This window comes from Podospora bellae-mahoneyi, chromosome 2 (genome assembly GCF_035222275.1).
Source record: "Podospora bellae-mahoneyi strain CBS 112042 chromosome 2, whole genome shotgun sequence".
NCBI lineage: Eukaryota > Fungi > Ascomycota > Sordariomycetes > Sordariales > Podosporaceae > Podospora > Podospora bellae-mahoneyi.
Window position 1 is genome coordinate 1,146,618 of NC_085881.1, and position 27,488 is coordinate 1,174,105.

The following is a 27,488-nucleotide window of genomic DNA, read 5'->3' on the forward strand; positions in this document are numbered from 1 at the left end:
ATCCCATGCAAGTTGACATCTCATAACAACCAACCTCCCTCCTCTTATATAAAGCCCCCCCCCCTTTCTCTGTTCAAAACAACCTCAATATCCTCCTCCAAGTCCTAATCCTCCTCCAATCCTCGCTCGTCGCCCCCTTCAAATCATCCACATTCAACATGCCCATCCCCTCCCCAACCAGCACCTCCCAAATCTTATTCCTCACATGAATCGGCCAAGCAGGCAGCTCCCAGTACCTGCTCACCAACCCCCTTTCCTTTGCCGCCGCCAGATGCCCCCTGATCTTGGCCAGCTGCCCAGCTGTTGGCTCGCCCCCCTTCCACCACTGGGTAATACCTATCGACCTGAAGAAGCTCACCGAGGCATAATAGGAGTTGGAGCTGTTATATGGGGAATCGGGTAGAAGTTTATCAAGCGGGGCGTCAAAAAACGCGTCGCGGTCAGGAGGAGAGGTCGAGTTGGAGTATTTAGCGGTGGTGGTGGTGGTGGTGGTTGGGTAAGGGGGTGTCAAAATGAGGTCAAAGGGTGTATTCCCCGTGCCCACAACCGTCACAGGCCTCGAGTGAAATTCCCCATCCTTATAAAACGAAAGCCATCCCCTTTCCCTCAGGGGATCAAGTTGCCTCAGCACGTGCGGCCAAGTCTCATGACCCGAGGTCTTGAGATCAATCAGCAAGACCAAAGTCTGACCAGGGTCGACGTCAAAGACTCCGTTGAGCGTCCCGTTGTAGTACAGTGTTTTGGGGTTTTGCTTCTCCAAGATGTCGACGATGGGGTTGACGTAGAGGGATTGAAACGTGCGGTTTACTTGCAAGGAAGCCAGGTCGTGGCCGACAAGCAGGTCGTTGTTGAATAGCCAGACGTCGGCTTCTACTCCTGTACACCCCGCGTAGAGGGCGTCGAATAACGGGACGCGGCGCCAGTAGTCGTTGTGGGAGTGGCAGGGGAGGGGGGTGACGTCCCGGAGGAAGTCAGTTGGGTACCAGGAGAGATCCTCCGTGCCGGTGTTGGGTTGGCCCCAGTTGACAAAGGGGTCGTAGTCGTTGTGGCGGGCGCCGATGAGGGAGTCTTTGATGGCGGAGAGGAGGTTGAGGAGGAGGATGAGGGCTCTGAGCGGGGGTGTCAGTGAAACTATCATAGAATAGATGAGTGCAGGTATAAACAATAACAAAAAAAACACACATACAACAATCCTACTCCAAGCACCGTAAGCCGCAATTGCAACCCCCACGACTTCCACAGCCCCTTCTTCCTCTGCCCTCCTCTCCCATGCCGTGATGATGGTTGCCCGCATTTGCTGCAGCTCGCTGGCTCACCATTCACCGTCTCCACACCCTGCTCTTCATGCTCAAGTTCGCTGCTGGGAATCTCGGTGTATTCCACCTTTACACCGCCCAGCTTCCTCTTTTCAAGTGACGCCATGACAGAGGAGCGTATCCTGGCAAAAAACCCGCTCGTTTGGTGTTGTTGTTGTGGTTGTGGTTCAGTTTCGAGGATGAAGGTGGTCGGAGTTGGCGGCGTCGATGACGATGATGGCGGCGATGGTCTCGGCGGATCCACTGTCTCCTCCCCGACGATCTCCATGCTGCTGGCAGACGGCCCCACCGAGACCACTTCTGGGCGCATTGATGTGCTGGCTTGTGATTTTTGGATTGTACACGCTTATAGATATGGCTGTTTTCTGTTGATGAGTTGAGGATGTTGCCAGATAGGTAACTGTTGATGTGACCTATTGTAGGAGAAAAGAGACAAATCAACGGCTGAAAGGCACATGACACTCGCCACTCGATGCTGCCCTTGTACTTCACTGGGGAAACAGCTGGCCTGGAAACGTGTGAGCATGAGAGGTCAAGAAGGCACAAACCAGAAAAAAATCAAACTGGGACGAGGCAACGAGAAGAAGACAACGTTTATAGTAATCCACTGGCAATTGGCCCGCCGGGGTTTTGGTCATGAAGAAGGCGTTTAGGTTGGTCTGGACCCTGACATGGTTACACTCATGGCTTGCTGACTGCTGCCGTTAACCTGCCACCTGATGCTGTGCCGGATCCCACAATGTTGTTCAGTGGGGTTTGGGTTGCATAGCTTTGACAATGCCTATTACGAATGAGGATACTATGAACGGATTCCAACCAGCAGCGAAGACGACGATATTGATTGGTTTGAATTGTCAGATGGGATGAACTGGAGATGTCAAAAGGTCAGCGCGATATGTAAGTCCCAACTGAGGGTTAGGGTCACTCCTCCACTTCAGCCCACTCCGGCCCCACCCACTATCTTATCTTATCGTCCCAATCGGCGCGACCAGCCAAAAAAAAGTTTTGGAGTAGTCGCAGCTCAATCAAACTCGCCCATTTCTACAGGTTCAAATCGCATTCCAAACCACAACCACCCCGATCCCCACCAACCCATCACCAAGTCGCACACCAAGCACGACAAGATGGCCAAGAAGGGCGCAAAACTCGCCGCAAAGGCGCCAATCGCCAAGTCGCAATCAAACGGAGTCACAGACAAGAAGAACAGAAGAAAGTCCAACGACCCACCAGTCGAAGCCCCCATCGCCGAAACCAACGAGGACGAAGAGTGGGAAGATGAAGACAGCGAGGAGGACTCCAACTCGGAAGAAGAAGGGGGCGGCGTCGACTTTTCCAAACTAGAAGACATCAACGACTCCGACTCCGACTCAGAAATCAACAATTCCAACTCCGAAAACGAGGACAACGACGACGAAGAAGAAGAATCCGAAATCGACGTCGACGACCTCAACCTCGACGACATGGACCCCGAAGAAAAGGAAGAACTCGCCGCCACCACCCGCGTCCGCCAAACAATCAACAACAAGGACGCCCTCCTCGCCGCCCTGAAGCGCATCTCCCTCGTGCCCACCGACATCAAGAAGGCCGCCTCGGTCCCCTTTGCTTACCACATGACCCTCGTCACGTCCAAACCCACCCAAGATGTCATCCCCTCCATCGACGACGACCTCGAGCGCGAGCTCGCCTTCCTCAATGCGGCGCGCGAGTCGGCTCTCAAGGCGAGGAACTTGCTCAAGAAGGAAGGGGTGCCGTTTACGAGACCTACCGATTACTTTGCCGAGACGCTCCGCAGTGATGAGACGATGGAGGCGGTGAAGCAAAAGATGATTGAGGCCGCAACGGCAAAGAAGGCTTCTGCCGAGGCGAGGAAGCAGAGGGACTTGAAGAAGTTTGGAAAGCAGGTTCAGGTGCAGAAGCAGCAGGAACGGGCCAAGGAGAAGAGGGCCACGTTGGAGAAGATTAATGAGTTGAAGAAGAGTATGTTTTCCGTACTCCCTATTCCCCGTGCAATTTTAGCTAACACACAGAAATAGAACGCAAAGACGGCGGCTCTGCCTCTCTCGGTGCGAGGGAAGCAGACGACATGTTTGATGTCGCTGTTGATAACGAGCTTGGCGGCGGCAACAAGGCTAGCGGCAAGAGAGGAAGGTCAGGGGGTGATCATGGTCCTCCTAATGCCAAGCGTCAGAAGAAGAATGAAAAGTATGGATTTGGGGGCAAGAAGAGGTTCGGCAAGAGCGGCGATGCGATTAGCTCGGGGGATATGTCGGGCTTCAGCGCGAAGAGGATGAAGAACGGGGGTGGGGCGGGTGATGGGAAGAAGACGACGTTTAGTGCTATGAGTGCGAAGGCGAAGGGGAGTAAGCCTAGGTTGGGGAAGGATAAGAGGAAGGGCGGGGCGGGGAGGAGGTAAGCCCAGAGGTGGGGGTGGTAAATGTGTAATAGGAAGAAGGGAGTGCCTGTACAGTGATTTTTTTATGGTAATGCTACGGGGCAAAATAAATGTCTAGCGTCAACAACGGAGATATCCTGGTTGGTTTTGAGTGTCTTGGTGTTGCTTTTGAGGGTGGCTGGTGAGGTGGTGGGTTTGAAGGGGTCGTGTTTACTAACACCCTACTGGCGCAAACAACGGTTACATGATGGCGAGACTCTCCTTGTCCACAGGATCTAGTTCACTCAATCTGTACTCGAAACATGAAGCCAAGACGGAGGGCAGCATCCCCGAGCTTTGTTCAGCTTCGGCAAGGTTGTTCCCAATAAGTTGAGCACAAAGGAGGATTGGTCTTGGCAGTTTGCTTCTTGAAAGACCGAGACATTGTTGAGTCCTCGACAACAAAGAACAAAGCGGGATGGCTGAAGAGGGGGTTTGTATATGGGACGGCCAGTGGTTGGTCAATTCAAAGAGTTGGGTTGGTGCTCAGCTCTTTGATATTTGGGGATGTGAGTAGTAGTTTACAGGGAAGTCCAAAGTCAATTACGAGGGTGATGCAAAGTAGAAGAGCCTCATGATGGTGAATTTTGGATTTGCTATGAGTCGATCCGTCTCGGAAAAACATATATACAACTCCATCACCACCCCCATTCTCTTATTGTTGCCCTGTTCCATTCCTCCTCCGTTTCGATAACAGACTTGGTTGCGCACGCTACCAACCAACCGTTTACCTATATACCCCCCCTTCAGGTCCTTTCCCAGAGCGTATCATCATTCTTGATCCCTCCCCGTTGAACCACCTCCGCGTCCCCCCCCCTTCCCCATAACCGTAGCCACACCACTGACTGCCCGCCCTATGCCACAGCTAACCTATTCACACTCTCACACCAGCACCCTTCCCAAAAACATATTTCATTTCACAACGACACATCACTATCACCATCCTCCCCGTCACAAGAGGCAGAAAAGAGGAACAAATACTCAAAACCAATACCCCTCCCCCCCCCCTTAAAAAAAAAAAACACAAAACGCTCCATTGAATTCCCCTATCCTAAAACCAATTCGTTTACCAATTCATAAAACAGACATAACTCACATATACACACCAGAGAGAAAAAAAACACCCTTTCAGAGTTCAATGAATTCGTCTTCTTTTTGCCTAAAAAAAGGGAGGAAAAAAAGGTGGGGGGTCATGATATGAGGATTGATTTGCTCCAATCGAAACAACAACCAAAAAAACAAGCAAAAGAAAAGCAAAAGTCGAAGCGGAAGAAGAATACTACTAGTAAAAAAAAAAAAATAGGGAACATGTTTGGAAAGAACCGGACCCGACACCAACCCACCCCATGGACCGCTCACACCTACAAACTATATCTCTGCTTCAAGGTCCATTTCTGTCTGTGTTGTCTGTCTGCCCAGTTCTCCCAGTTCTCTCTCTCTCTCTCTCTCTCTCTCTCTCTCTCTCTCTCTCTCTCTCTCTGTGTGTGTGTGTGTGTGTGGTGTGAGTGTGTGGTGTGTGGTATCGTTTCGCAACGCCATGCATGCGGAAAAAAAGAAAAACAAACAAAAAAAAAAAAAAGACATGAACAAGTGCCCACATATATGCTTTGCCCCGTTCTTTCAATCCCCATCCCTTCCTCCCAAGAACGACGCCGTCAAACTACAACCATGAACCCCCAGTGCCAACCCCAGTCCCCAAACGCAACAAATCACACGCTGTGCCCCTTAACCATCAACCCCCTAGATTTTCGTGCCAGTAGACATTAGGGATAACGCCATGCAAGAGAAGCAAGTCCCGGTATTAAAACGAGAAAGAAAACAAGCCGGGAGGGGTATCAATAATGACCATTGTTGGGAATTTCTTTCCTCTTTCCTGTTCGCGATGAAATTCAACCTTTGCGCTTCGGCTAGCTCGCTTCGTATTATTGCGTGGCGGCAATGCACCAGTGCCGGTGAAAGGCCCAGGCGCTCTTTTGGCATTCTTTGCTGCAGTACTTGGTTCGACGACAGCGGCGGCATTTAGCAAATTGCCGCGTGTACTCTTCCCATTTCCCGCACTGGTAGTAGGCACATTGTCGGATGCCGCCGCGGGTGTCGTCCTTCCGGCACAGGTTTCTCATAACTACCCCGGCCCAGTATTGCATATCGGTGCTGTGGTACCGGACCGTGAACTTTTCCACCAAGGGGAAGATGTTGAGGTCATTGGGCAGTAGGTATTCCTCTTCACATGTCTCGTCTTCCTCCTCGAGCTCGGCCTCGAGGGCTGCCGGATCGGCTCCATCAAGAAGTTGAATTTCCTTGCCAATCTTGAGCTTAGGAACCAGGTGACTTTTTTGGAAGTACTTTCGGAGATTGCAGTATTTGGAAACGTAGGCGAGCAGTTGGAGAGACATCAAAACGTCTTCTTCCCTGGGCATAGCGGCAAGCATTTGTGGATTTGGTGTGACTTGACGATTGAGCAGGTAACGAGGCACTGTCGCGTTTGGCATCGATGGCTGCTGTGGGCTAACCATCGTCGGTCTGTTTGGCGACAAGCCAATTGCAGGAACTGGCGCCGGGGTCGGGTTGGTGACAATGCTGCCGTCTACCGGCCCTTGATGTGTGATGTTGAAAGTGCCGGCTTCCTGAGTCTCGGATACCGTGGGAGTTGTCAGTTCCATGGCGGTGCCAGTCATCATACCCTCGCCATCCTCCATGGCAATGTCCTGAATTCCTACGGCCGGTTGGATTTCGGCCGTCTCAGACATCTCAGTATCGGGCGTTTCATCCGATGCAACACTTTCAGCATTCATATCATCCGACTCGGCAGCTGTCGAGTGCTGATGGCGGATAGATGGTCGTTGGCGAGACCGAGCAGCGGCGGTGAGCATGGTGGCAGGTCGCACGGTAGGAGAACGAATCTGCGGTGGCGGAAGTGGAGTGGTGGGTGACGCCGGCTGAGATGTCAAGGGAGGCCGAGCAAATGGCAGCGGTACGATTCCAACCAAGCGATCCGCATCCCGTGTCGGCCTGACAAATCCATCGGCGGCATCCATCGATGGTACGGACGGGGCAAGGATCACGTTGGGCGTGAGAGCCATAGGTGGGCGAGCCTCGTGCGTCCTGCTCGTGTGATGGTGATGGGGGTGGTGTCCCGCCAAAGGCGTCCGATCGGCTGGTGGCGTTACCTGGAATTGCGGAGCAGTGGGTGTGGCCTCAGAATTGGACTGTATGACTGTGGTGGAAGGGCCGGCGAACGGGGCAGACACGTCAATTGACGGTGGTGGCGCTTGTCTTCTGAAAGTCTCCAATGCGCCGGATCTTGATGAGAAACTGGAGGATTTGTGCGCCCGGCTGCTGCCACCAACCCGGTGATGATGATGGCGGTCCTTGTGCTTGGCTTCCTCGGCCTTTGCCCGTACGTTTTCAATGACTTTGATGTAGTTGTCGAGGATTGTGGCAATCACGGGGACCATGTCAGCCTCCACCACCCGAGTCCGAACAGCTTCTGTGCCCCTAACGCCTATGTTGACGACACATTGGAAAGCCAGATTCCACTTCCACATGTCCATCATGTCTTTGCTGCGACCCTGCTTCAGGATGCAGACCAACCTTTCGATGCCGCCATCGACGGTCAAGATGTCGCGGATGCGAGCCGACGAGGTTGTGAGGTAAGCGAGATGGTTGAGTGAGTTAATCAGGGGCAGGGTCGACGTGCAATCGAGGGCGCGTCGGTCGTAAAGGGCGGTGGTAATGCCCACCGACGCCTTGTTGACATTGGGTATGCTGAAGTTGACTTCCCTCATCTTGGCTCGCCTCCACGGAACACGAGGTAGGCACCAGACAAGGAGAAGGGATGATGATCAGGAGAGGTTGGCCGCCGTAATTCGATGCCCGGCGTACGATTGCGTTTTGATGGGGTGGTTAGAAATGGCGTGCCCTATGCGTTGGCAAAAGAGATGGTTAGAGATGAAACGCATTTCAAAGGTTTATGCGTCCATAAAGGAAGGGGTAGAGCGAGGGCGTACCCTACTCTCTAGGATCGGCAGAGGCCCTCGCGAAGGGCGAAACCAGCGTGTCTACGTACAGAAATATCCCAGGTATATAGTTGATGGTAGGCCGCAAATGCAGAAAAAGGGCGTTGCAGAGATGAAAATGAGGATAATCAGAGTCAGCGCCGACCAAATGCCTCAGCCGCGATGGAGAGGATGGTGTCGGTGTCGGTCTGCTGTGCCACTCACGGGCAAGCTGTTGATGGCAATGGACGTGGCGGTCTTGGGTTGCAGCAGTCGGTCGAATGCTGCTGAAGATTCGGTGATGGAGAGAGTGTTTGGGTGTGTGACGGATGGGCTCGCCGTGCCTGATGGTGTGAGAGGCTGGGTTGTCTGGGTTCAGTTGGAGCAGGCGAGCTGCTGGTTTTTTGCAGTCTTGGGCCCTGGAGAATGTCCAGAACATTACAGGTTGGCCCAGCCTGTGTTAGTGGCTAGATGGATGCCTAAGGCCAACACCACCCGCGCTTGTGGGCCCAAATTTGTACCAATTTCCAAGTCTCGGCACCACATCCGACCGACATCGCGCTTGCATATTCACATTCATCACAGGGTAAAATTGTATGTTCTACAAGAGATTCGCTTTTTTATCCCGTCTATTTTACTTTCATCACCCCATCACCTCCGCTGGGAGACCCGGAGACTCGAGGAGAAAGCTTCCATGTCGGCTGACTAGGTACTTCCAGGTACTTGTTGTCTAGGGGCGAAGCGGAGCCCTAACAGCCTTTCAAGGATGGGGGTCCACGGTCGAGGTCTTTTGCTGGGTGCCAAAGAAAGCTGGAAGGGGCAAAATTCACAAGCAGCTGCGGGGTGAGATGGAGGATAACCCACCACCAACTACTCACCAAACCCTAGCACGCGATGCCGATAGACCACATACACTCTCTTCTGGATGACATGGGAGTTCATGCAACAATTGAAGGGGGCATCTGATGCTGAAGAAAACTAGACGCCGTTGGCGGTCATCAGGTTTACACATGGAGGGCCATTGAAGCGTGGCAGGCGAACGGCGCCGTTTCAACCAGCTCTTTAGAGTTTGCCCACCATCAGATCGGAAACACTTCTCACGTCGACAACTTCTCCTCTTCTCTCCTCTCCTCTTGCGGAGCTGCAGTTTGTAACCATGCACAAGAGCCGGCGTTGTGTGACCCGTCCACTTCTTACACCTTGATGGCCCAAATGCCCAACAATGTATCGCCCTCGCCGTCTGCCGAGCTGTTCGGGTCGCCTGATTCCCCAAGCCCATCGTTCACTCGTTGGAAACTGAGCGCTACCTCCCACCCTCCCACCTACTGCACTCCAACTCACAAACGACAGCTCGCAGCTTTCATGCATTCGTGAGGTCGGTGCGCATATCACGTTCTCGTAACTTTGCAGAGTAGAGCTTCAACCGAAGCGGAGAAGGGCCGTGATGCCACCCCTGTTGGTGATTGATCCCCCACCGACCCTCTTGAACAACGTTCAGGCCCAAACCGCCATCCGCACCAGACCCACCCCGTCGCCCTTCTTTCAATATCACTGCCTTGTGATTCGATTCTCTCTCCGGCATTTAACGGCGGCGTAGTCACCGCCCTGCCTACAGGAAACGCTTGCGTAGACCACTCAGCCTGAAACGAATACCTATCACTAAACCGCCCAGATCTTAGTGTCCGCCCATCGACTTAGAAATTTTAGGTGCCATTTACCGCTGACGTCGTGGCTGGAAAGCGGCACAGATCTGACCTTGGGGGGTTCCAGCCCGGAGAGGCAAGTTCCATGATGACACCCAGTCAAGGCGAGGAAGGGTACGGGAAAAAAAGATCTTGGTTTTATAGCCTGAAATCAAGCATTTTTTTCAGCTCGGCATTTCCCCCCTTGCCTCACCGCAAAACCTCCAGCATCAAATACCTGTCTCAGTTCAGCCTCTTGATTATTTTGCTCAATCGAAGACTATCATCAGCATCTTTCCGCACTGATCACCCATCAGCTGAAGATGAGGGGCTTTGCTAAGCCTCATCCGTCACATACACATGTGAATATCTTTGACACTACACAAGACACACAGTATGGATACTGGTCCATCACGCCAAGCATCACCACCACCGACAAGCCAAGAGCATGCAATGAGGGGTAACTACCCCTTCTCCTCACACTCACCCCCGAGCTGAAAGAGAAAAGATTCCACATCTCAAACCGGGTTTTTGCGTAATGTCAAACGGCAGCGGATGGACGGGCGGCTGTGTCTGTGTTATTTCGATCGAGATGCAAGATCTTTGACATTGTCTGAAGCGCTGTAAAGGCTTGACATCTTCCCGCTGGTGAGTTTGTGTATAAATATACATACTGGCGGCAGCAGGAACCCGTATACGCCTCGGCGCTTAACAATGTTCAACAACAACAACCGCCAGCCCCCAAAAAGGAACTCTCAGTTGGACAAGAGACGCGGCTGTTTGTCTCACTTTCTTCTTTCATTCTTCTTCTCGAACCTCGATCTGACAAAGTCTCAGGGTTCGATGAATCGAAGTTTTATTACAAAGAGAGAACGAATTGCGCGGTTGCGGATAGCTGCAGGAGGTGGGAGCGCGGGGGGGAGGGAACATTCGATTCCCATATTAAAAACATGCAATGCAAGCGGAGAATGGGAGTTGGTAGCAGCAGCCAAGAAGGAACCCCTATTCATTACAGGTTATACTACCTACCTGACTTACATTCTGTTTCTTTGTGCGGGTGTAATGAGGTAGGGTTGTATTGGATACTCCCATACATAACATATGGAAAATGTAAGAAGGGGAGGTCTGTGTGTAGGTTCGTTTAGGTAGGTACACAAACGTAGGTTTCATGTTTGGGAATTTTTCTAGCGTTTCCATCTGTGGAAGTTTGAAGGTTGGGTATGCACGCTCGGATGCCAGCCAGACTTTGAGTTTTGGCATACTTTTTGACCGATCACCCGACCTACATGGTGAGGAAAGGGAAGAGGCGGCGGTAGATCTGGGAGGCGATATCGCCGGCATCACCGGTTGTGGGATCGACAGTTGTTGACGCCTTAACACCAACCCAACTGCCTACATTATCTTCAGCTGACGAGATATACACTACAAAAGTGGGGTGTATAACATATACACGATTACTTTATGACTTGAGATCGACAAGCTGTGTGTTGTATACACCCGTTATTCCCGCCTTGTTGGGTTCTGGTCTTGTGTCCGAGCTGTCAAAATTTCCGGCTCCGATCCCGGGTTCTGTGTTACTGGGGAAGCATCGCACGAATCTGAACTTAGGTAAGGTGAGGTGGGGATAACGAAGAATCATGCCATGTCAATATAAAGCTAGTGTTATGACGAAAATGGTACTGAGAATAGGATGATGAATTGCTTCCGATGTTTCCATTATACGCCTTTCTAGCTAATCGGCCACCGAGAAGCCCAGCTATATGACACGAGTCCAGAGAAACAACTGAGTGACCTAAGAGCAAATTATACAATTATTTTCGCTGAGTCATTATGTATGTCCATCTTCCATATGTAGTATTATGGATTAAATCCTTTTAGCTCAAGATTTTGTCTCGTTGTATCTGAAGAAATAAAAAGCCGTTACACTTCAACACTATAAACTAATTATAGAAGTTCTCTCATCATGGAAACGCCTGTAACTTAATAACATTAGGTAATCCCATATTACAACTCCTCACGTCACGAAACATCTACACATAAGTTCTGCGTTATAATCGTTTGCATGGGACAACAAAACACTACAAGTGAAAGAATATATAGAGCCCCCAAAGCAAAAGTCATGATTCAATAAAGAAAGGGCAGTGACGAATATTCAGCGCTAACTTTTCGACCAGACCTAAGTTGTGACTCGACTTTATAGTCGAAAAGTACTTATAGGAATTAAATAACTAAGCCGTAAAGTTAAATAGAGACTCAGAACTTATAACTCAACTCGATAGCTAAAGAACATTCTTAAGAAATATAAACAGCTAACCAAGTCATAAAAGTCCAGCCTCAAAACTCACAGAAAGCTTACCCCCCATCTTCTAACAAGGGGCTACGAAAACCTCGAAGGGTTTTAACGAAAAAGGATCGAACTCGGGGCCTATCGGTTGCAAAACCCCGGCGGTGGGCGGTGGGCGGGAAACAGCAGCTCTGACATCCTTACCATTTGACCTGACAAAACAGGTGTGTGGCGCCCTGGTAAGCATTCCAGAGCTTCTGTTGGAAAGGGGCATGTTTTGACCTAATATATAAGCCATCGTTTGCTCCTTCCTTGAAGGTGTGCACAAAGTCGAGTCGTGAGGTCAAGTAGAACCACACCAGACCCATCTCGTCTCACAAAGCTGGAGTCAAACAGTTCATCAAATTACTTTAATTACACAGCAGCAAAGCCGAACAACCCATCATACCCAATATACACAACCAACATAACCCCCCTCAATGCTATCCCAAATCAAAAGCCCACCAACGCCTTGCTCAAATCAACCCTCTCCCCCATCTCAACATTAATCCCCACTAACCCTAGCATGCCTAAAATACTTCATCCCCACCCACGCAACCACCACCCAAACCCAGGCCATCACACAACTAAGTATTATCAGCGCAGGATAATACCCCACAATCGGCAACGTCGGATCATCCTCCAACTCAGGCGGCGCATACGGTGTAGTCCCCACATCCCACGCCCAGCTCCAAACCCCCAAGCAGCTCCCCATCCCAATCACAAACACCGTCCACGTCACAATCAACACCACCCAACCCCACCACTCCGTCTCGGAATAGTCCCAGTCTGAGTCTGGTTGTGGCAAGGGTGTCGTTGATAGCCCTGCCAGAGAGGTGAGTGCCAGTGGTGACTTCGCTCGCTGAACCGTGCCGCGACGGCGTTGGATTGATGGGAGGATTGATGAGCCTGAGGTGGATGATCCGATGCCCAACGGTCGGGGAGGGCTGTGGGGAGAATGGGGGAGGTTGAGAAAGTAAGATTCTGACCCCGAGGCGGAGGAGACAGAGGCTCTTTCCGGGCGGAGGAGGTTAACGGAGGAGGAGGTGGACGAGAGGTTCGAGGTTGATGAACCCGGCCCGGTGGGGACGGCCATGTGGAGGGAGTCTTCATCGTCTGTGGTGCTGTAGCTTATACTTGGGCTTCTTGAGTCGGTGATGTTAGTTCTTGAGCTGGGCGTGTTGGCATTTATAGGGGCCAATGCGGCAGTGGGGGTTGCGTCTGGATCGGACGGTTGGGAACCACTTCGGCTGGCATATCCGTCCATGCTGGGTCGGGGTGTGAGGTCTGATATTCCCAGACCGTACGGTGTAGATGTATTAATAGAATTCTTCAAGATACCGCTATTATTCTGGAGGTGTAATGTGTTTGATGTTACCGAGGTCGGCGCGGTGCCGGCTGTGACTTGGATTGGTGTCCCGTTTGGTTCGCCATAGACGTTCAATTTTGTGTCGATTGTTAGTCCACGATCCCGCTTTTCTCTTTGAGCACCCCGCCCCAACAGGGCAACCTTTCGCAACGATCCTCTACGTCGTCGTGTTTTTAGCGATTGCGGCTGCTGGGTTTGATATTGGATAATGTGAGGCAACGGCGGGGGCGCAGCGTTGGGCGCACCCGCGTGGCGTGGAGGAGTGTCGGCCGGTATGGAAATGAAAGAGGGCGTGGGAGGAAATGTTGTGATCTCGGTCTCGTTGGTGTTGCGGCGGGATCGTGGGCGGTGTTCGCCCGAGTTTCGCATAAAAGGTAGTTTCGAAAGCAAGCCTCCAGCGCCAGAGCTGCTGCGCTTGCGACCGGGCGCTGGACGAGTTGGGACGGAAGATGGCGTATCGGCGCCGGCGCCTGTGACCGATGACGACTCGTCCATGGCCAATGGGAGATATCGGGGACCTGAATATGGCGTAGGAGAACAGACAGTTTCCGAACAAGGTTCTGGCTAGGAGGAAGATGTCTGTGTCGCGGCGGCCACGGGGCGTCAATGGCGTGTTACCCCTCGAAATAATATGGCACGTCCACACAGGGTCTCAGATCCATCTGTCAGGGCAAGCCGGTGGGGTGGACTGGCGTTGAAACTGCTGTTTTGGGACCAGGAACAAGACATGGACATTCACATCTCGAGATGGAATTTGATGGATTGAGGCTCAACAACGCGAGAAATGCAACATTTCCAAACCCCTGCAAACGTTAGGTGACAGGCCACCCGGCGCCATCCCGGCAGGCAACGTACCCCTGAATTTGATGGTTTACGACCCACCCGCCTCCCCCAGGTCCCTCCATTGGCCAACACTGAAATCAATGATGGAGGCTATGAGACCACGGAATGAGACAATATGGGAAGATAGGTATTGCAGATTCTACATGTTCTCTTGCATAGCGCTATCTCCAAATCCAGCCAAAGATATCAAAGACGCAAAGGCGTCCACAGCCCAGCGCATCTGGCCTTCCCCAGTAGGAACCTCCCGCAAAACGGTGTAACCCCACGCTAGTCAAAAAGGGGAAGGCGTCCAGGAACACCCTGGAGATCGGACACGCCCAGCTCCGCCCGCCTCGAACACTCGACGACGAACGAACCACCTGCCCACAGCGTGCGCTGTCGATGGCTCCAGGTCCAAAGCCGTCTCTTCAACCTCCAGGGACACCGCCGACGCCGGTTTTTGCGATTACCGGTCAACACGGCGAGCCCTCTTTTCACTTTGTATGCGAGGATTTTGATCTGGATCAGCAACAACAACAGCCAGGTCGAAATCATCCAAACAACGAACCCGAGGCAACCGTCCGATCAGAGCCGGAAGCCGCGCCCTTTTTGTCCCCGGTACAGCATTACCTCGCGCCCTCCCCACGAAGCAGTCCTGCCGCCTTCCTCGATCCCTACTCTCACCACCCGTCGCTACGGCCGCCGACGCCCGATCATCTCTTCAACAGCATGTCGTCCGATGGGGGCCTTGCCGCCAACGGCGGCGATGCGCCTGCCATGAAGAACCCCTTCAACTTCCAAACCCAGATTATCTCGTCTGGACCGGTCAAATCTGTATGTCTTCGGCCTCTTCCTATCCAATCACTCAGCTAACAACTCACAGAACATCGGCCAACGCCGCGGCCACAGATACAAACACTCCTCCATCTCGGCCACTCACCAAATCTTCCAAGAACCACCCCCTCGACCGCCCCCCGTCCTCCCCGCCTCCCTCCCCATCCCAACCCTCCGAGAAGCCTGGTCGAGCATGCAGCGCGATCAAAAAGCCAGGTTATGGTGGTGCTCCCTCCACGCCCTCATCGCCCTCTACGTCTTCCTCTCGGCTGAAGGCTCCCTGGCCATGACAGCCCTCTCCCACCTAGTCTTCTTCGACGTCGGCTCCGCCGCAGTCTGCGTAGCAGTCGACGTCCTAGGCAACTTTGAAGTATGGCGCCGCTCCTCGATCCGGCACCCCTTCGGCCTCCAACGAGCCGAAGTCCTCGCCGGCTTCGCAATGTCTGTCTTTCTCGTCTTTGGCGGATTCGACCTGATCTCGCACTCCATGAAAGACGTCCTCGAATCCGTCGGCCACCACGCCCCTCACCACCCCGTCTCAAGAACCGATGACTCCTCCCAACCCGCCGGCGGTGGCCACGGAGGTGGTGGTCACAGTCACGGAGCACGATACATCACCCCCGGTACCCTCGACCTCGCCTCCTTCGCAGCCTTTGTTTCAACCCTCATCTCTGCCTACGGCCTGCGAAACCACGGCCGGATCCGCCGTGTCATGCGCGTGCCGCTGCCGTACCTCTCCTCCCTCTTACCCGAATCCACCGTCCTTTCCAACCCCTTCCACTTTCTCACCCTCTTCTTTTCAGGCATCATGCTTGTCCTGCCGCTAGTCTACATCCCCCACATCATCTGGCTCGACCGTCTAATCTGCGCGACGATTTCCCTGTCTATGTTTTTTCTCGGGGCTCGTCTAGCAGTAGGACAAGGGTTTATGCTCCTCATGTCGTACAACCACGTCGACAGCAAGAAACAAAAGGGGGACAGCAGCGAAGTCGCCAGCGTGATCAAGGAGATTGAGAGCGAGCCGCAGGTTCAGAGGGTGGAGGAGGCGCAGTTTTGGCAGGTGCACTATGGGCTTGCGATGGCGAATCTGAAGGTCAAGGTTAAGGGGGGGGAGATGATGGGGGGAGGGCAGGGGCAGGATGGGGCGGTCAGCCAGTTACGGCAGAGATTGGGGAGGGTGGTGCAGAATCGGTTGGGGGAGGGGTATGGGAGGGGGGGGAGTTTGAGGTGGGAGGTTACTGTGCAGATGAGTAGTGACTGATTGGGTAGGGGTCTTGGGCAGCAAAATGGGAAGGAAGAGAGGGATTGTACATAGGTATGTCATGGTGCGGTAGGAACTTACATGGCGTTATTGGATTTTTTTATATATATATATATATTGGAGGATGGGTTTATATTGGATGAGATACCTTATATAGGGCGTGCTTACACGTCGAGTATTTTGAAGGACTGCTGTTATCATGTCGTGAGTGATGCGGGTGAGGTTACATATCACTTGCCTACTTCTCAGTTTTGTAGGCACCTTGATGGATAGTACCCCTGACACTCATACACACACACACACACACACATCACAACACACATCACAACCCCAGTGCTGATTAAAGTGTTTCAAATCTGAAAGCTTGAATTCAAGACTAATTACAAAGACATATACACAAACACAAGAGATATCCGATCCCGCTTATTCCACTTCCCAACCAACGCCGAAACAAGCCAAACCATAACTTTTGACTCCGCAGTACGCCAATTGTGCCCGTAACCGACCTTTGCCCAAAACAGTATCTCCCAAAAAGTCACCAGCAACCCTACCGCAGCGCCAACTCGGGAAACATCCTCGCAATCTTATCCGGATTCCCATACTCTGTCCTCGCCGGCATCGGCTCCGGCGTCACAGGACTGGTATCGCTCAAATACGGCCCCAGCATCCCCGCGTGCCCTCCCGCATCCACCGCGCTCAAGCTCGCCCTCTTCTTCTTGATGTTCCCCTGACTTGGCTGGGTTTGTCTCACAGTCGGCACCTCCGGTGCTGGAGGAGCCCCGCCGACAAGCGTCGAGCTCGACTCTGAATGCGAGAGTGGTGTCCGTGTTCTTGGGACGGTTGAACTGCTCTCTTGACGGGCATAAGGAAAGGTAGGGATCGTGGGGCCGAGGAGGCGTTTTGGTGGGTGGTTTTGTTTGTTCTCTTGAGGTTGGGGCGCGCAAGCTGGACCGCAAGTGGTGGATGGGCCGGCGATGGTGGGAATTGGGCCCGAGATGCCGGCTCGAAGGGTGGTTTTCTCGTTGGCCGAGAGGCCGCGGGCTCGGACAAAGGCTGCCGAGCGGCGGTGTTGGGGGTTGCGGTGGTAGTATTGGTCTTTGATGGGATGAACCATTACCGTCTGATTGTGGATGGTGAGGATTGAGTTTGTTGGGACGTTGACCCAGTTTTCTATCACACAGATGGTTAGTTTGGGACAATTATGGGGATCAGGGGTGCACATACCTCGCTCAAAGGAAAGGGGTTCACTGGCTACTAGAACTACATCTGCCCCTTTGTCGCTGCGCTCCATTTGATAGTCCCTCTTGTCGGGGGTGGGAGCGCGGGTTTCCCAGAGTGTGCCCGACGAGTAGTATAAACTGGCGGCTTCGTCCGAGGCACTACCTACGTAGCGGGTGCAGATGACGCTATGGCCGTCTGATACGGCAAAGTTGAGTAAACTTCTGGTGTCGACATTCTCAGAGTGGATAACACTCTCGGGAATATTGTCGATGAGTTCGTTGATGATGGCAATTGTCTTAAGCATCGCCTTTCTAAGAACCGTTGGCCCAAATCCATCGGCTGGCTGGGAGCTGGGGTTGTGTCCCATGCGCTCGAGTGTGTCCAAGAACAAGGCAAACGCCCATTCACTGTCGGTCCCTCCCACTACACCAAGATACCACTTGTCGGCCAACCGCTCGCCAAGCCTCCTCTTGATCTGCTTCCAGCCGCCGATGCCGCCATTGTGCATCCAGATCAAGCTGCCGTGGGAGAATGGGTGGCAATTGTCTTCGCTCAGTGACCCTTCGGTGGTGGCGCGGACATGAGCGAAGATAAGGTGAGAGGCTGTCTTGGAAGCTAATCGTTGGAGGTTGACGCAGTTCCAGGCTGGCGTGGTCGAGGTGAAGAGGCAGGGCGCAGCGCCTAGCTTGGGGTCGGTGTAGAAGCCAATGCCGAACCCGTCGGCGTTGTTTTGACCACGTCGAGTGTCCTGTTGGAGGTGTGTAAGTTGAAGTCCCTTGTCGGCGCTATGTTTGCTCGCGTGGTACTCACCAGCCGGAGGCGAGAGTCAAATGACTGCTTGAGGATGGAGTGTGCTGGGTCGAGGACTAGCTTTGAAAGCAAGATCTCGTCGCTCCCTTTGTAGACCTGAGCATTAGACACCACACGTCAGTAAATCAATTCCCCAACGAGAACCGCCACAGTATATGGCGCATAGCGGATATACCAGGAACCGGCACATGGTGATGGCGCCCAGGACGGAGCGGGCCGGTGAGTGTTCGGATTAGGCGACCTAATGGATAGATTCGGGACGGGACTTGCTGGACTAAGACGGGGGACTCAATCGATAGATCGAAGTCAGTTGCAGAGTGGCGTGTAGAGAAGGGGAGATAGTTGTGAATTCGCTGCAGGAAAGCGAATTGGGGGTGGTTCGACAGCCTATTATGGAAGAGACGAGACGGGTTGGGACAGTCACTCGAGGCAAGTCCCTGGCTCGCAGGGCTGACGAAATCGGCCAAATCAATGGCGGAACGAACCCATCCATCTTAGCGCAGTACCTAAAGTCTGGGGTGCATGCTGAGACCAACGCTGTAACGGCCCTACCAGGGCAGCTTTTATTTGATCCAAACAGGTGGAATGAGCCTAAAATCGACCTGGAAACTTGGAATCCTGTCTTTTGTGTTCTCACACCCGATAGTTAGGAAGCATCGTGGTGTCTTGGTTGGGTAAAGCTCAGCTCACTCTGTACCTCACTATCACAGGACCCTGGGTTCTGGAACCACAACTGGGCCCATGCTGGTTCATGTTATCGGTTCGTTATCGCCGCTCAACATATTTCGGCATTCCTCAAACAACACAGCAACCTCTGATCATAAAATCTAGGAGAGGTTTTTTTGGCTTCTCTATAACCATACAAACACGCCTGCTTCTCGCAGATATGACTGCTGTCAGCGGTAACTTGCTTCCATCTGCCACTTGCCGCAACGTACGCAATACAGAGAGACCCATCAGTCTCAGACCAGGATTATGTCAGAGAGCCATTTTGTCTCTCAGCGTTTTTCGGAGGCGCTCAATGACGTGCTCTGGGCTCCAATCCGATGAAGCCGGAATACAAGACTAACTGCTCGTACGGAGTAATGTTAAATCGCCTTCACTCTTGCCTCTTTGTGGAAACTCCGAAACTCTTGCGAAAATGGGCATCTATAAACCCCAAAAGTCAGAATGATGCCTGACCTGATACGTGCAATTCAGGGTCTGATGATCATGCGATTAAGCCATGTTGACTGAGGGGCATGTGGCGTCCAATGCAATAATCGTGGCCTCCCAGTGTCACAGTTTCTGCTGCGTGGGGTGGATCTTGGCAACCCCAAATGCATTGCTACACAGGGCCGCCCAAAGCACCACGGTCCAAATCACCGATTGCCCATTTTCCATGCACCTCAACCCCTCCGAACGAAGATAATCGCCCGACCGACGACCATAACCCCCCATTGTCTGCGGACTGGACACCTGCCCGAGACAGCTTCGTATGCGTGCTAGCTACCAGACCCCCCGTTTACCATGAGCGCACAGCTCCGCGCCGCCGGGGCGATTGCCCCCGTCGCCCGTCGCGTCGGTCTGCGAGCCGTCCGCCAGTTCCATCAGTTTCCCACCGGCGGCATCCAGAGAGCCGACCTCGCCGCCCGTGACCTCCGGAGATCTGTACAGTTCCCGGCCAAGCTGTACCACAATGCTGTCATGGTGCGGAACGCCTCGTTTGTCCGCCTGCTGCCCAAGCTGGCCATCAAGTTCGTCAGGATCCCCGCACTGTTCGGTGGGCTGATGTTGGGTGCGGCGGGATGGGTGCAATATCAAGCTATCCGTAAGGACTTTGGAATAAACATACTAAAACGATGTAAAGCTGACAGGATATAGAACTGGGTAACTCTGCCACCGAAATGTACACAAATATCAAGACTGGTGTGACGGACACCGCTTTCGCCATATGGGGAACCGCTACCGATATCGCCAACCAGACCAAAAATGGATTCAACGAAAAGAAGGGACAATTTACGATGCCAGAATGGCTGGAAAATATTATGAAGGGAGAGGGTGCCGCCGGGGAAGGCTCGGGAGGACCAAATGGTGGGCGAGAACCCCCAAAGCAATCTAGAGTGGCCGGCGGTGCTGCTGCTGCAGGAGCTTCCGCGGCAGCTTATGGTTACGGTGGTGCCGACGAGGAGGACGATCGCTCACCAGAGGAGGTTGTAAAGGACGACCACATGATGTACATCACCAAGCGGATGATCGAGATTCGAAACCTCCTCTCGCGAGTTGGGCAATCCAGCAGCGTCACCCTGCCATCCATCGTTGTTATTGGTTCGCAATCATCTGGCAAGAGCTCAGTGCTGGAGGCTATTGTTGGTCACGAGTTTTTGCCCAAGGGTAGCAACATGATCACCCGCCGCCCGATCGAGCTCACCCTTGTGAACGACCCCCAAGCGAAAGTCGACTATGGCGAGTTCCCAGATCTGGGGCTTGCGAGGGTTACCGACTTTTCCTTGATTCAGAAGACCCTGACCGAGCTCAACCAGTCTGTGCCTGAGTCTCAGTGTGTGTCTGACGACCCTATTCGGCTCACCATTCACTCCCCACGAGTTCCGGATCTCTCTCTGATCGATCTTCCTGGCTACATTCAGGTTGCGGGCGAGAACCAGCCGCGTGAGCTTAAGCGCAAGATCTCTGAGCTTTGCGACAAGTACATCCGAGGTCCCAACATTATCCTGGCTATTTCTGCTGCTGACACCGATTTGGCCAACTCTACTGCACTGCAGGCCAGCCGTAGGGTCGATCCAAGGGGCGAACGGACAATCGGCGTCATCACCAAGATGGATCTCGTAGACCCAGAGAAGGGTGCCGCCATTCTTGGCGACAAGCAGTACCCTCTCCGTTTGGGCTATGTCGGTGTCATCTCCAAGATGCCCGTCCAGACTGGTGGTCTCTTCAGAAGAGAGAACAGCAACCTCCTGGCGAGCATCAACAAAAACGAAAAGGCTTTCTTCAACTCTCACCCAGAGGAGTTTGGCCCTAACTCGGGGACCGCTACGGGCACTATCACGCTGCGCAAGAAGCTGATGCATGTTTTGGAGCAGCAAATGTCCTCTAAACTCACAGAAACAACAGATGCCATTACTCGTGAGCTCGAGGAGACAACTTACCAGTTCAAGGTCCAGTACAATGAGCAGCCCATGAGTGCCGAGTCCTACCTCGCCGCCAGTCTGGATGACTTCAAGCACCAGTTCCACAACTTTGCCAACACCTTTGGCCGCCAACAGCTGCTGGAACTGCTGAAGGATTCTCTGGACCAAAAGGTGCTCGACCAACTCGCTGCTCGGTATTGGAACAAGCCCATCGAGGATCTTTTCATTGCCCCCGCTGAGCCTGACAGTCTGGTTGACCTCCCCAAGGCCGACCCCAAGTCGCCTTACTGGCACCGCCAGCTTGACACAGCCTGCTCCGGTCTTACACGCCTCGGTGTCGGCCGTCTCGCTGCTACCGTTGCCTCCAATGCCATTCAGGCGAACATTGACAAGCTGCTCGACAAGTCGTCGTTTGCGAAGCACCCATCCGCCCGCCAGGTGATCAGCGAGGCCGCTGCTCTTGTCCTTGCTGACAGGGCGTACGCTACTAGCGATGGCATTGAGATCTCGCTGAAGCCGTACAAGTTTGACCCGGATATTCAGCCCAATGAGTGGGAGAAGGGGCGGGAGCATGTGGTGGGTGTTCTTCAGGGCGAGCTGGAGCAGTGCCAGAATGCGCTCAAGTCATTGGAGAGCTCGGTTGGTGGGAGGAAAAAGTTGAGGGAGGTGATGGGCTTTGTTGACAAGGCGAGGAAGGGTGAGATTATCATTGAGGGAGATCACCCCAGCGGTGCGGGCGGTTTCAGCGCGGCGCTGCTCGCGAGAGGTAAGGTCTTTGTTCCTTTTACGAGAATCCCACCAGTGACTAACACCACTTTTAGGCCGTGAAGCCGTCTTCCTCCGCGACCGCGCGGACATCATCAACATGCGGATTGTTGCTTCCAAGTCGAGAAAGTGCAAGTCCCTCGAGAACAAGTACTACTGCCCCGAAATTTTTCTGGATGCGGTAGCCACCAAGTTGGCTCAGACGGCGGTGTTGTTCCTCAATGTGGAGATGCTGAATGACTTTTATCATCGGTTCCCGAGGGAGGTGGAGACGAAGCTGAATGAGTATATGAACTCTCATGGGGGCAACGGGCTGGAGAAGTTTGCGAGGGAGGACCCCAAGATTAGGAGGCACTTGGACTTGGTGCAGAGGAAGGAGTTGCTGGAGTTGGTGTTGATGAAGATTCAGGACTTGCACCGGTTTGATGCGGCGGGGAATGTGAAGGCGGATAGGGATTATTTGAAGAAGGGGAGGCAGCAGAGGGGGAGGTGGTCGTTTTAGGGGGGTGGGGAGAGAGTAGGCGAAGAGGGTGAAAATTATAGGGGATGGGCGGGAGTGAGTATATGGGTGGGATTGGGAAAGGGATGGGAAAGGGAAAGATGGGAGGTTAGGCGTCAACAAATTGTTGGTTGGTTTTCTTTCTTTTTGTTTTGTTATTATGATGATGGTGTTTGATGGGAGTTTTTTTTTTTGGCTTTTTGGCTTGTGTTTTGGTTTTATAAAGAAGCAAGTAAAGTTGGGCAAATGAATGATGTGTGGTTTTTTTTTTTGTTTTACTATACAATGTTTTAGATGTTAAAATAGGTGGGTAGAGTGTGAAGTATGCCTTGCGTTTTTAGCCATGGTTGCTTTTTGTCCCGAGTCTTGTATAGGAGCTGTTCAATGGTGGTGTTGATCAGGGCGAGATAAAGTAATAAGAGGGGCTATCAGGGTAGGTGGGGAGAGTGGCCTCGGGAAGGACCCAACTTGAGCGTGTGTGTCTCCGCGCAATTCCAACACGCCTTGAATTCTCCGGAGAGTAAGGTGGTGATTTTGTGTGTCATGGAATTGCTCGCTGAATTAGTACGGGATGTGCTTGATTTATGGCAGTGGGAGAGATGCCGAGGAGTCTCCGGTTTATCTCCTGCGGGGAAGCTCGCAACAGCGGGCAGTCCAGCGATCGATCATAGCCACGGCGTAACGTAACGGATGAACCGTTGTGATCAATTGAGTGAGGGGTTCGGGGAGATGGGAGGAGGTGAGGGGTCATGACGTGCGTTCGTTGAGGGATGGGTAGGTGGGTATGAGGGTGTATAAAACCTGGCTGTAGAGACTTTTATCTCAGTTCAGACGGACGGATTGATGTCACGAGCACGCTCTCACCTTTTTAGTCCAGTATTAGAACAGAAGACGACTTCACAATGGCCGACTCAGCCCCCCGCCTCGCCGCCCTCGACGTACCTACCCCCTCCCCGTTTCACTTTCCCCTCCCGTACCTAGGTGGCTAACCTTTCGATCGGTAGGACTCCATCGTCTCCCGCCTCCCCTCCTACTCCCAATCCCTCTTTGCGGCCAAAACCGCCCACGAGCTCTCCTTCTCGGCAATCGCTGAACACCTCGGCCGGTCCGAGGTTGCAGTTGCGGCGCTCTTTTACGGACAGGCGACGGCCTCGCCGGAGGATATCACCAAACTGGCGGAGCTCTTGAGCTTGCCCGAGGCGCAGCTGAGGAAGGATCTCGGGACTGGGTTCCCTGATCGGGGGAGGTCAGGGCCTATGCCGCCGGTTGAACCGCTGATTTACAGGTTGTATGAGGTTGTGCAGAATTACGGGTATGCTTTCAAGAGTGTGATTAATGAGAAGTTTGGGGATGGGATTATGAGTGCTATTTGCTTTGATACAAAGGTGGAGAAGGAGACGGTGGAGGGCGCGGATTGGGTTGTTATTACGTTGAGGGGAAAGTGGTATGTTCTCGTCTCTGTTATCATGTTAACCTGTCAGGGCATGGAAGATGTGGGACGGTATTGACTGACTTTTTGATTTGCAGGCTGCCTTTCACGAGGTTCTAAGTGGGCAGATGGTAAGACGGGATAGTAGGGGATTGAATTCTCATGGAGGACCCCTCATTCAAGGGTTCGAGTGCTTCCCAGGAAGAGGGGAAAAGTCACGATGGCTGGCTTGTGCCTGAGATAGAACGATCAAATCACAAAGATCAGGATCTGGTGCCTGACAGGTGTTTTCTGGTTTCCTTTCATGGTGTCTAGCAAAGATGTTCGAGACAACGGTCGAGGTAACGGCTGAAGAATATCATGGGCGAATTTTCAAATTGGATTGTTTACTTGCTTTCATCGGTATCGCCGTGGCAGAATATCAAGGGCAAAATGTTCGGCTAGAATTGTTGGCTTTCTTTCACCGGTCCGAGGCGAGCCGGCGACAGGAGCTCGAGGCAAACACTTTCTCAATGAACCTTTGCCTATCACCAGGACTAGATCCAGGGTTTTCTTACCTTGGGCTCTCTGACGGCAAAGACACGGGATCCACAATAGTAAGGGGCTCAGGGGGTCACAATACTAAGATGGCCACCACCGAACAGCTCTTTTGTCAATAGCTAGCAAACCAAAGAAGCCAACTTTTTTCATGAAATCAAACATCTGCTGCTCCCACATTGTAATTACGCTTTCCCACGTGACGAAGCTTCTTTTCTGCCGTGTGCTTGCCGTGATGGTTGTTTGTCTCCCGGGGGACAATGTTAAGAGCACAATACTAAGACCCGCCGCCTGATTGACTCTCCTCTAATGATTCTCGAGTTGTTTGTCTAAAGTCAATGAAACTCAGGGGAGATCATCTCCAAGGACCAAAGAAACCAACTTGGTCTAGCTTGTGATCCTGTCCCTTGTGGCGGGTGGCCATGGAGGAAGATGGCCGCTCAACACCACAACTCACCGGTTTGTATGGCATTCAGCAGCCTCAAAAAAAGTATAAAACATGTCCTACCCTCCCTCTAAACCCATCTTTTTTTTTTCTTCATCCGCATTCACTTCTGAACATCTTCAGTAAAACAAAAAACCAACATTCAAAATGCCTTCCACCACTGCTCAGACCAAGGTTCCCCAGACCTCCACCAATTTCAACAGCTACTGCGTTGTCATGTAAATTGACCAACATGGTATGCTAAAAGGCGCGCTCCAACACTAGAAGCAGGCAAGAGAGAGGGAGACTTGTTTCTCTCTCTCTCCTGAACCTCCATCTTCACTCTTTTCGGCTGTTTTCGGACTTTTCATTTGCCCCAAACGACAACAAGTCTTCCTCCTGTGAACGTACGGGAATGGACTTGGATGGATTCGAGCTACTTTCGACAAGGATGAAGCCTCACAGGTTTTCCTCTCTCTTGTCCCCCGAAATCAACGCTACTCTCCTCTCTCAATAACTGGATTTGTTGCTCTTTTGGGTACCGCCTCAGTGTCGCTGCCTGGAAGGTACGACAACATCAATCGGCTCTCAATTTTACCCCCAAAACCGATTTTTAAAACAATCACAAAAACTTCAACTTTCTGGATCCACCTTTTTGAACATAAACACAGGAAAAGAATATATCGGGCTCCCTTTCATGGCCTGCTTCTTCACACCAAACTCCTTGCTTTCTCAGACAATTCTATTCGCTTTTCTGACGACTTGTTCAGACTCGAAAAAACGACAAAAATCACCACTTGGCTTTTTTTGCCCTTTCTTTGGGGAGGACGGTTTCATGGGCAAGAGAATTTTTGGGAGGGGAACCAAGGGGGAGGATTCAGACGTGGATTGGAACCTTTTTGCTTCTTTTTCTTTTTTAACTTATAACTTCTTCTTCTTGCTGTACCCACTGCAGGACTAGACAGATTCAATCGAGGCTGGTTGATAAAAATTACCTGATAATGATGGTGGCTGTGACTATGATATGAGGACCTAAAACCATAATCTGCCTGATAGGAAAAAACATCCATGGTGTCTCTCCTCGAGGTTGTGAATCACTGCATGGAAGGTTGACTTGCACTGACATAACCCCTCCTCCATCAACCCCACCGTTCGGTTCAACAGCCGAGACGGCCCCATAACCCCATTGCCCCACCTAGCCTCGCCAAGCCGCTAATATTATCTTATCTCAATGGTGGGGATAATTTTTGCAATTGCCCAATCTTGCCTGGCCATCCCGAGCGAAGCTCTCTGCGACCGCAAACACAACACTATCACGGTTCTCACACCCCCGATCACCCTCGAACAGCCGCCGCCACAATGCCGCACAAACACACCCGTCGCGAGAAGGACGAAAACACGTTAGTTAAATTCTCAATCTTCCCCATTCTTGATGCAAACTAACACCCTCACCAGCTTCGACCTCCCCCCAACCCAAATAGCCAAACCACTCCCACCCACCACCATCTCCAAAAAGAAAGAAAACGAGAAAAACAACAAGAAAAGAAAACCCCAGCAGCCAAAGAAGGGCGATGATCCAAATCAGCAAAATGACGCCCCCAAACCCAAAAAGAGAAAACGCGGCGACAAGAATGACGATGTGCCTCGTGCTTTCAAGAGGTTGATGGCTATCAATGAGGGGAGGTTACCGCGCTCGGGGTTGGATAATGGTGATGCGCCAAAGAAGAAGAAGAAGGGAGGGGACATCAGGAAGCCAGTGGAAAAGGCGAAGGAGACGACCGCAGAGGAGAAGAGGGAAGAGCTCAAGATCATGCCGGGAGAGTCCATGGCCGAGTTCAACCAGCGTGTTGATGCTGCGCTGCCGATTAGTGGCTTGGTTACCAAGACTAAGCTCAAGGACGGGAAGGATCCGTTAGGGCTCAAGGTGAAGAGGACGTTGAAGGAGAAGAAGATGCATAATATGTATGCCGAGTGGAGGATGATTGATGCGAAGATCAAGGAGAAGAGGGAGGAGGAACTTGAGGAGCTGGAGGAGAAGGAGATGGAGAATGAGGCTATGGGGGTTTCTTGGAAGCTGGAGCAGGAAGCTGGGAAGAAGAAGAAGGGGAAGAAGAAGACAAAGTATATTGGGGAGGATAATGGGCCCGAGGGGGATCCGTGGGCGGAGATCAAGAAGAAGAGGAATGAGGGGAAGGTTGGGTTGAATGAGGTTGCGCAGGCGCCGCCCGAGTTGACGAAGCCGAGGATGAATAGCTTGGTGAGGGGGGCGAAGGTGCAGGTTGCGGATATTCCAAAGGCGGCGGGGAGTTTGAGGCAGAGGGAGGAGTTGCAGGGGATTAGGGAGAATGTGGTGGAGCAGTATCGCAAGCTGATGGAGGGGAGGAGGGCGGCGTTGGCTGCGGAGGGGAAGGAGAGGGATGATTAGGGTAGATGGGTGAATAATATGTGTGAAGTGTATGGCTGGTTCTTGTGGTGGTAGCATGTGGTGATTTCGGCTTTGAGTGTAGATATTCAAAGCTGGCCAAGTACACCATGCCAGGCCTACAGTTTCAGCCAAAATATGATCTTGTAGATACCAATGGCCACCAACTCAAGCCACCAAGTGCTCGAGTCAATATACTTTCCTTCATTCATGGAGCTCA

At 52.4% G+C, this 27,488-nt stretch overlaps 10 protein-coding genes across 10 annotated transcripts; 6 read left to right on the forward strand and 4 right to left on the reverse strand.

The window, feature by feature from the left end:
* Positions 1–62: 62 nt before the first annotated feature.
* Positions 63–2,174, reverse strand: QC761_202230 (uncharacterized protein). The gene is made up of 2 exons (XM_062875952.1): positions 1,187–2,174; positions 63–1,109 (listed from the first exon to the last, which is right to left on the reverse strand). The coding sequence occupies exons 1-2, from the start codon at positions 1,624–1,626 to the stop codon at positions 74–76; spliced, it is 1,476 nt and encodes a 491-aa protein (XP_062734503.1). The 5' UTR covers positions 1,627–2,174; the 3' UTR covers positions 63–73.
* ebp2 (rRNA-processing protein EBP2) lies at positions 1,922–3,841 on the forward strand. Its single transcript, XM_062875953.1, has 2 exons — positions 1,922–3,293; positions 3,350–3,841. Exons 1-2 carry the CDS (start codon positions 2,180–2,182, stop codon positions 3,727–3,729), a joined length of 1,494 nt encoding a protein of 497 aa, XP_062734504.1. The 5' UTR covers positions 1,922–2,179; the 3' UTR covers positions 3,730–3,841.
* Positions 3,842–5,669: 1,828 nt separating this feature from the next.
* Positions 5,670–8,181, reverse strand: QC761_202250 (uncharacterized protein; the record flags this gene model as incomplete). The annotated part of the gene is made up of 2 exons (XM_062875954.1): positions 5,670–7,542; positions 7,814–8,181. 2 exons carry the CDS (start codon positions 8,179–8,181, stop codon positions 5,670–5,672), a joined length of 2,241 nt encoding a protein of 746 aa, XP_062734505.1.
* A 4,071-nt stretch (positions 8,182–12,252) lies between these two features.
* Positions 12,253–13,611, reverse strand: QC761_202260 (uncharacterized protein; the record flags this gene model as incomplete). Its single annotated transcript, XM_062875955.1, has 1 exon — positions 12,253–13,611. The coding sequence occupies one exon, from the start codon at positions 13,609–13,611 to the stop codon at positions 12,253–12,255; it is 1,359 nt and encodes a 452-aa protein (XP_062734506.1).
* A 374-nt stretch (positions 13,612–13,985) lies between these two features.
* zrg17 (cation diffusion zinc membrane transporter Zrg17) lies at positions 13,986–16,033 on the forward strand (the record flags this gene model as incomplete). The annotated part of the gene is made up of 2 exons (XM_062875956.1): positions 13,986–14,772; positions 14,822–16,033. Exons 1-2 carry the CDS (start codon positions 14,341–14,343, stop codon positions 16,031–16,033), a joined length of 1,644 nt encoding a protein of 547 aa, XP_062734507.1. The 5' UTR covers positions 13,986–14,340.
* Positions 16,034–16,369: 336 nt separating this feature from the next.
* On the reverse strand, positions 16,370–18,620 carry DUG3 (glutamine amidotransferase subunit). The gene is made up of 4 exons (XM_062875957.1): positions 18,240–18,620; positions 18,065–18,160; positions 17,258–18,002; positions 16,370–17,203 (listed from the first exon to the last, which is right to left on the reverse strand). The coding sequence occupies exons 1-4, from the start codon at positions 18,252–18,254 to the stop codon at positions 16,581–16,583; spliced, it is 1,479 nt and encodes a 492-aa protein (XP_062734508.1). The 5' UTR covers positions 18,255–18,620; the 3' UTR covers positions 16,370–16,580.
* A 718-nt stretch (positions 18,621–19,338) lies between these two features.
* On the forward strand, positions 19,339–22,459 carry msp1 (mitochondrial dynamin GTPase Msp1; the record flags this gene model as incomplete). Its single annotated transcript, XM_062875958.1, has 3 exons — positions 19,339–19,874; positions 19,928–21,958; positions 22,014–22,459. Exons 1-3 carry the CDS (start codon positions 19,574–19,576, stop codon positions 22,457–22,459), a joined length of 2,778 nt encoding a protein of 925 aa, XP_062734509.1. The 5' UTR covers positions 19,339–19,573.
* Positions 22,460–23,358: 899 nt separating this feature from the next.
* Positions 23,359–24,607, forward strand: cyn1 (Cyanate hydratase; the record flags this gene model as incomplete). The annotated part of the gene is made up of 3 exons (XM_062875959.1): positions 23,359–23,394; positions 23,461–23,900; positions 23,984–24,607. 3 exons carry the CDS (start codon positions 23,359–23,361, stop codon positions 24,003–24,005), a joined length of 498 nt encoding a protein of 165 aa, XP_062734510.1. The 3' UTR covers positions 24,006–24,607.
* A 407-nt stretch (positions 24,608–25,014) lies between these two features.
* QC761_202310 (uncharacterized protein) lies at positions 25,015–25,089 on the forward strand (the record flags this gene model as incomplete). Its single annotated transcript, XM_062875960.1, has 1 exon — positions 25,015–25,089. The coding sequence occupies one exon, from the start codon at positions 25,015–25,017 to the stop codon at positions 25,087–25,089; it is 75 nt and encodes a 24-aa protein (XP_062734511.1).
* A 1,043-nt stretch (positions 25,090–26,132) lies between these two features.
* Positions 26,133–27,271, forward strand: QC761_202320 (uncharacterized protein; the record flags this gene model as incomplete). Its single annotated transcript, XM_062875961.1, has 2 exons — positions 26,133–26,246; positions 26,302–27,271. The coding sequence occupies exons 1-2, from the start codon at positions 26,206–26,208 to the stop codon at positions 27,269–27,271; spliced, it is 1,011 nt and encodes a 336-aa protein (XP_062734512.1). The 5' UTR covers positions 26,133–26,205.
* Between the last annotated feature and the right edge of the window lie 217 nt (positions 27,272–27,488).

Bases quoted from the DNA above. Each gene is read 5' to 3' on its own strand.
- QC761_202230 (XM_062875952.1), bottom strand. From the start codon at position 1,626: ATGCGCCCAGAAGTGGTCTCGGTGGGGCCGTCTGCCAGCAGCATGGAG. The intron at 1,110-1,186 runs GTATGTGTGTTT...ACCCCCGCTCAG, and splicing joins GTGCTTGGAGTAGGATTGTT to AGCCCTCATCCTCCTCCTCA.
- ebp2 (XM_062875953.1), top strand. From the start codon at position 2,180: ATGAACTGGAGATGTCAAAAGGTCAGCGCGATATGTAAGTCCCAACTG. The intron at 3,294-3,349 runs GTATGTTTTCCG...ACACAGAAATAG, and splicing joins GATTAATGAGTTGAAGAAGA to AACGCAAAGACGGCGGCTCT.
- DUG3 (XM_062875957.1), bottom strand. The intron at 18,003-18,064 runs GTGAGTACCACG...CACCTCCAACAG, and splicing joins TTGACTCTCGCCTCCGGCTG to GACACTCGACGTGGTCAAAA. The intron at 17,204-17,257 runs GTATGTGCACCC...TCTGTGTGATAG, and splicing joins ACCCCTTTCCTTTGAGCGAG to AAAACTGGGTCAACGTCCCA.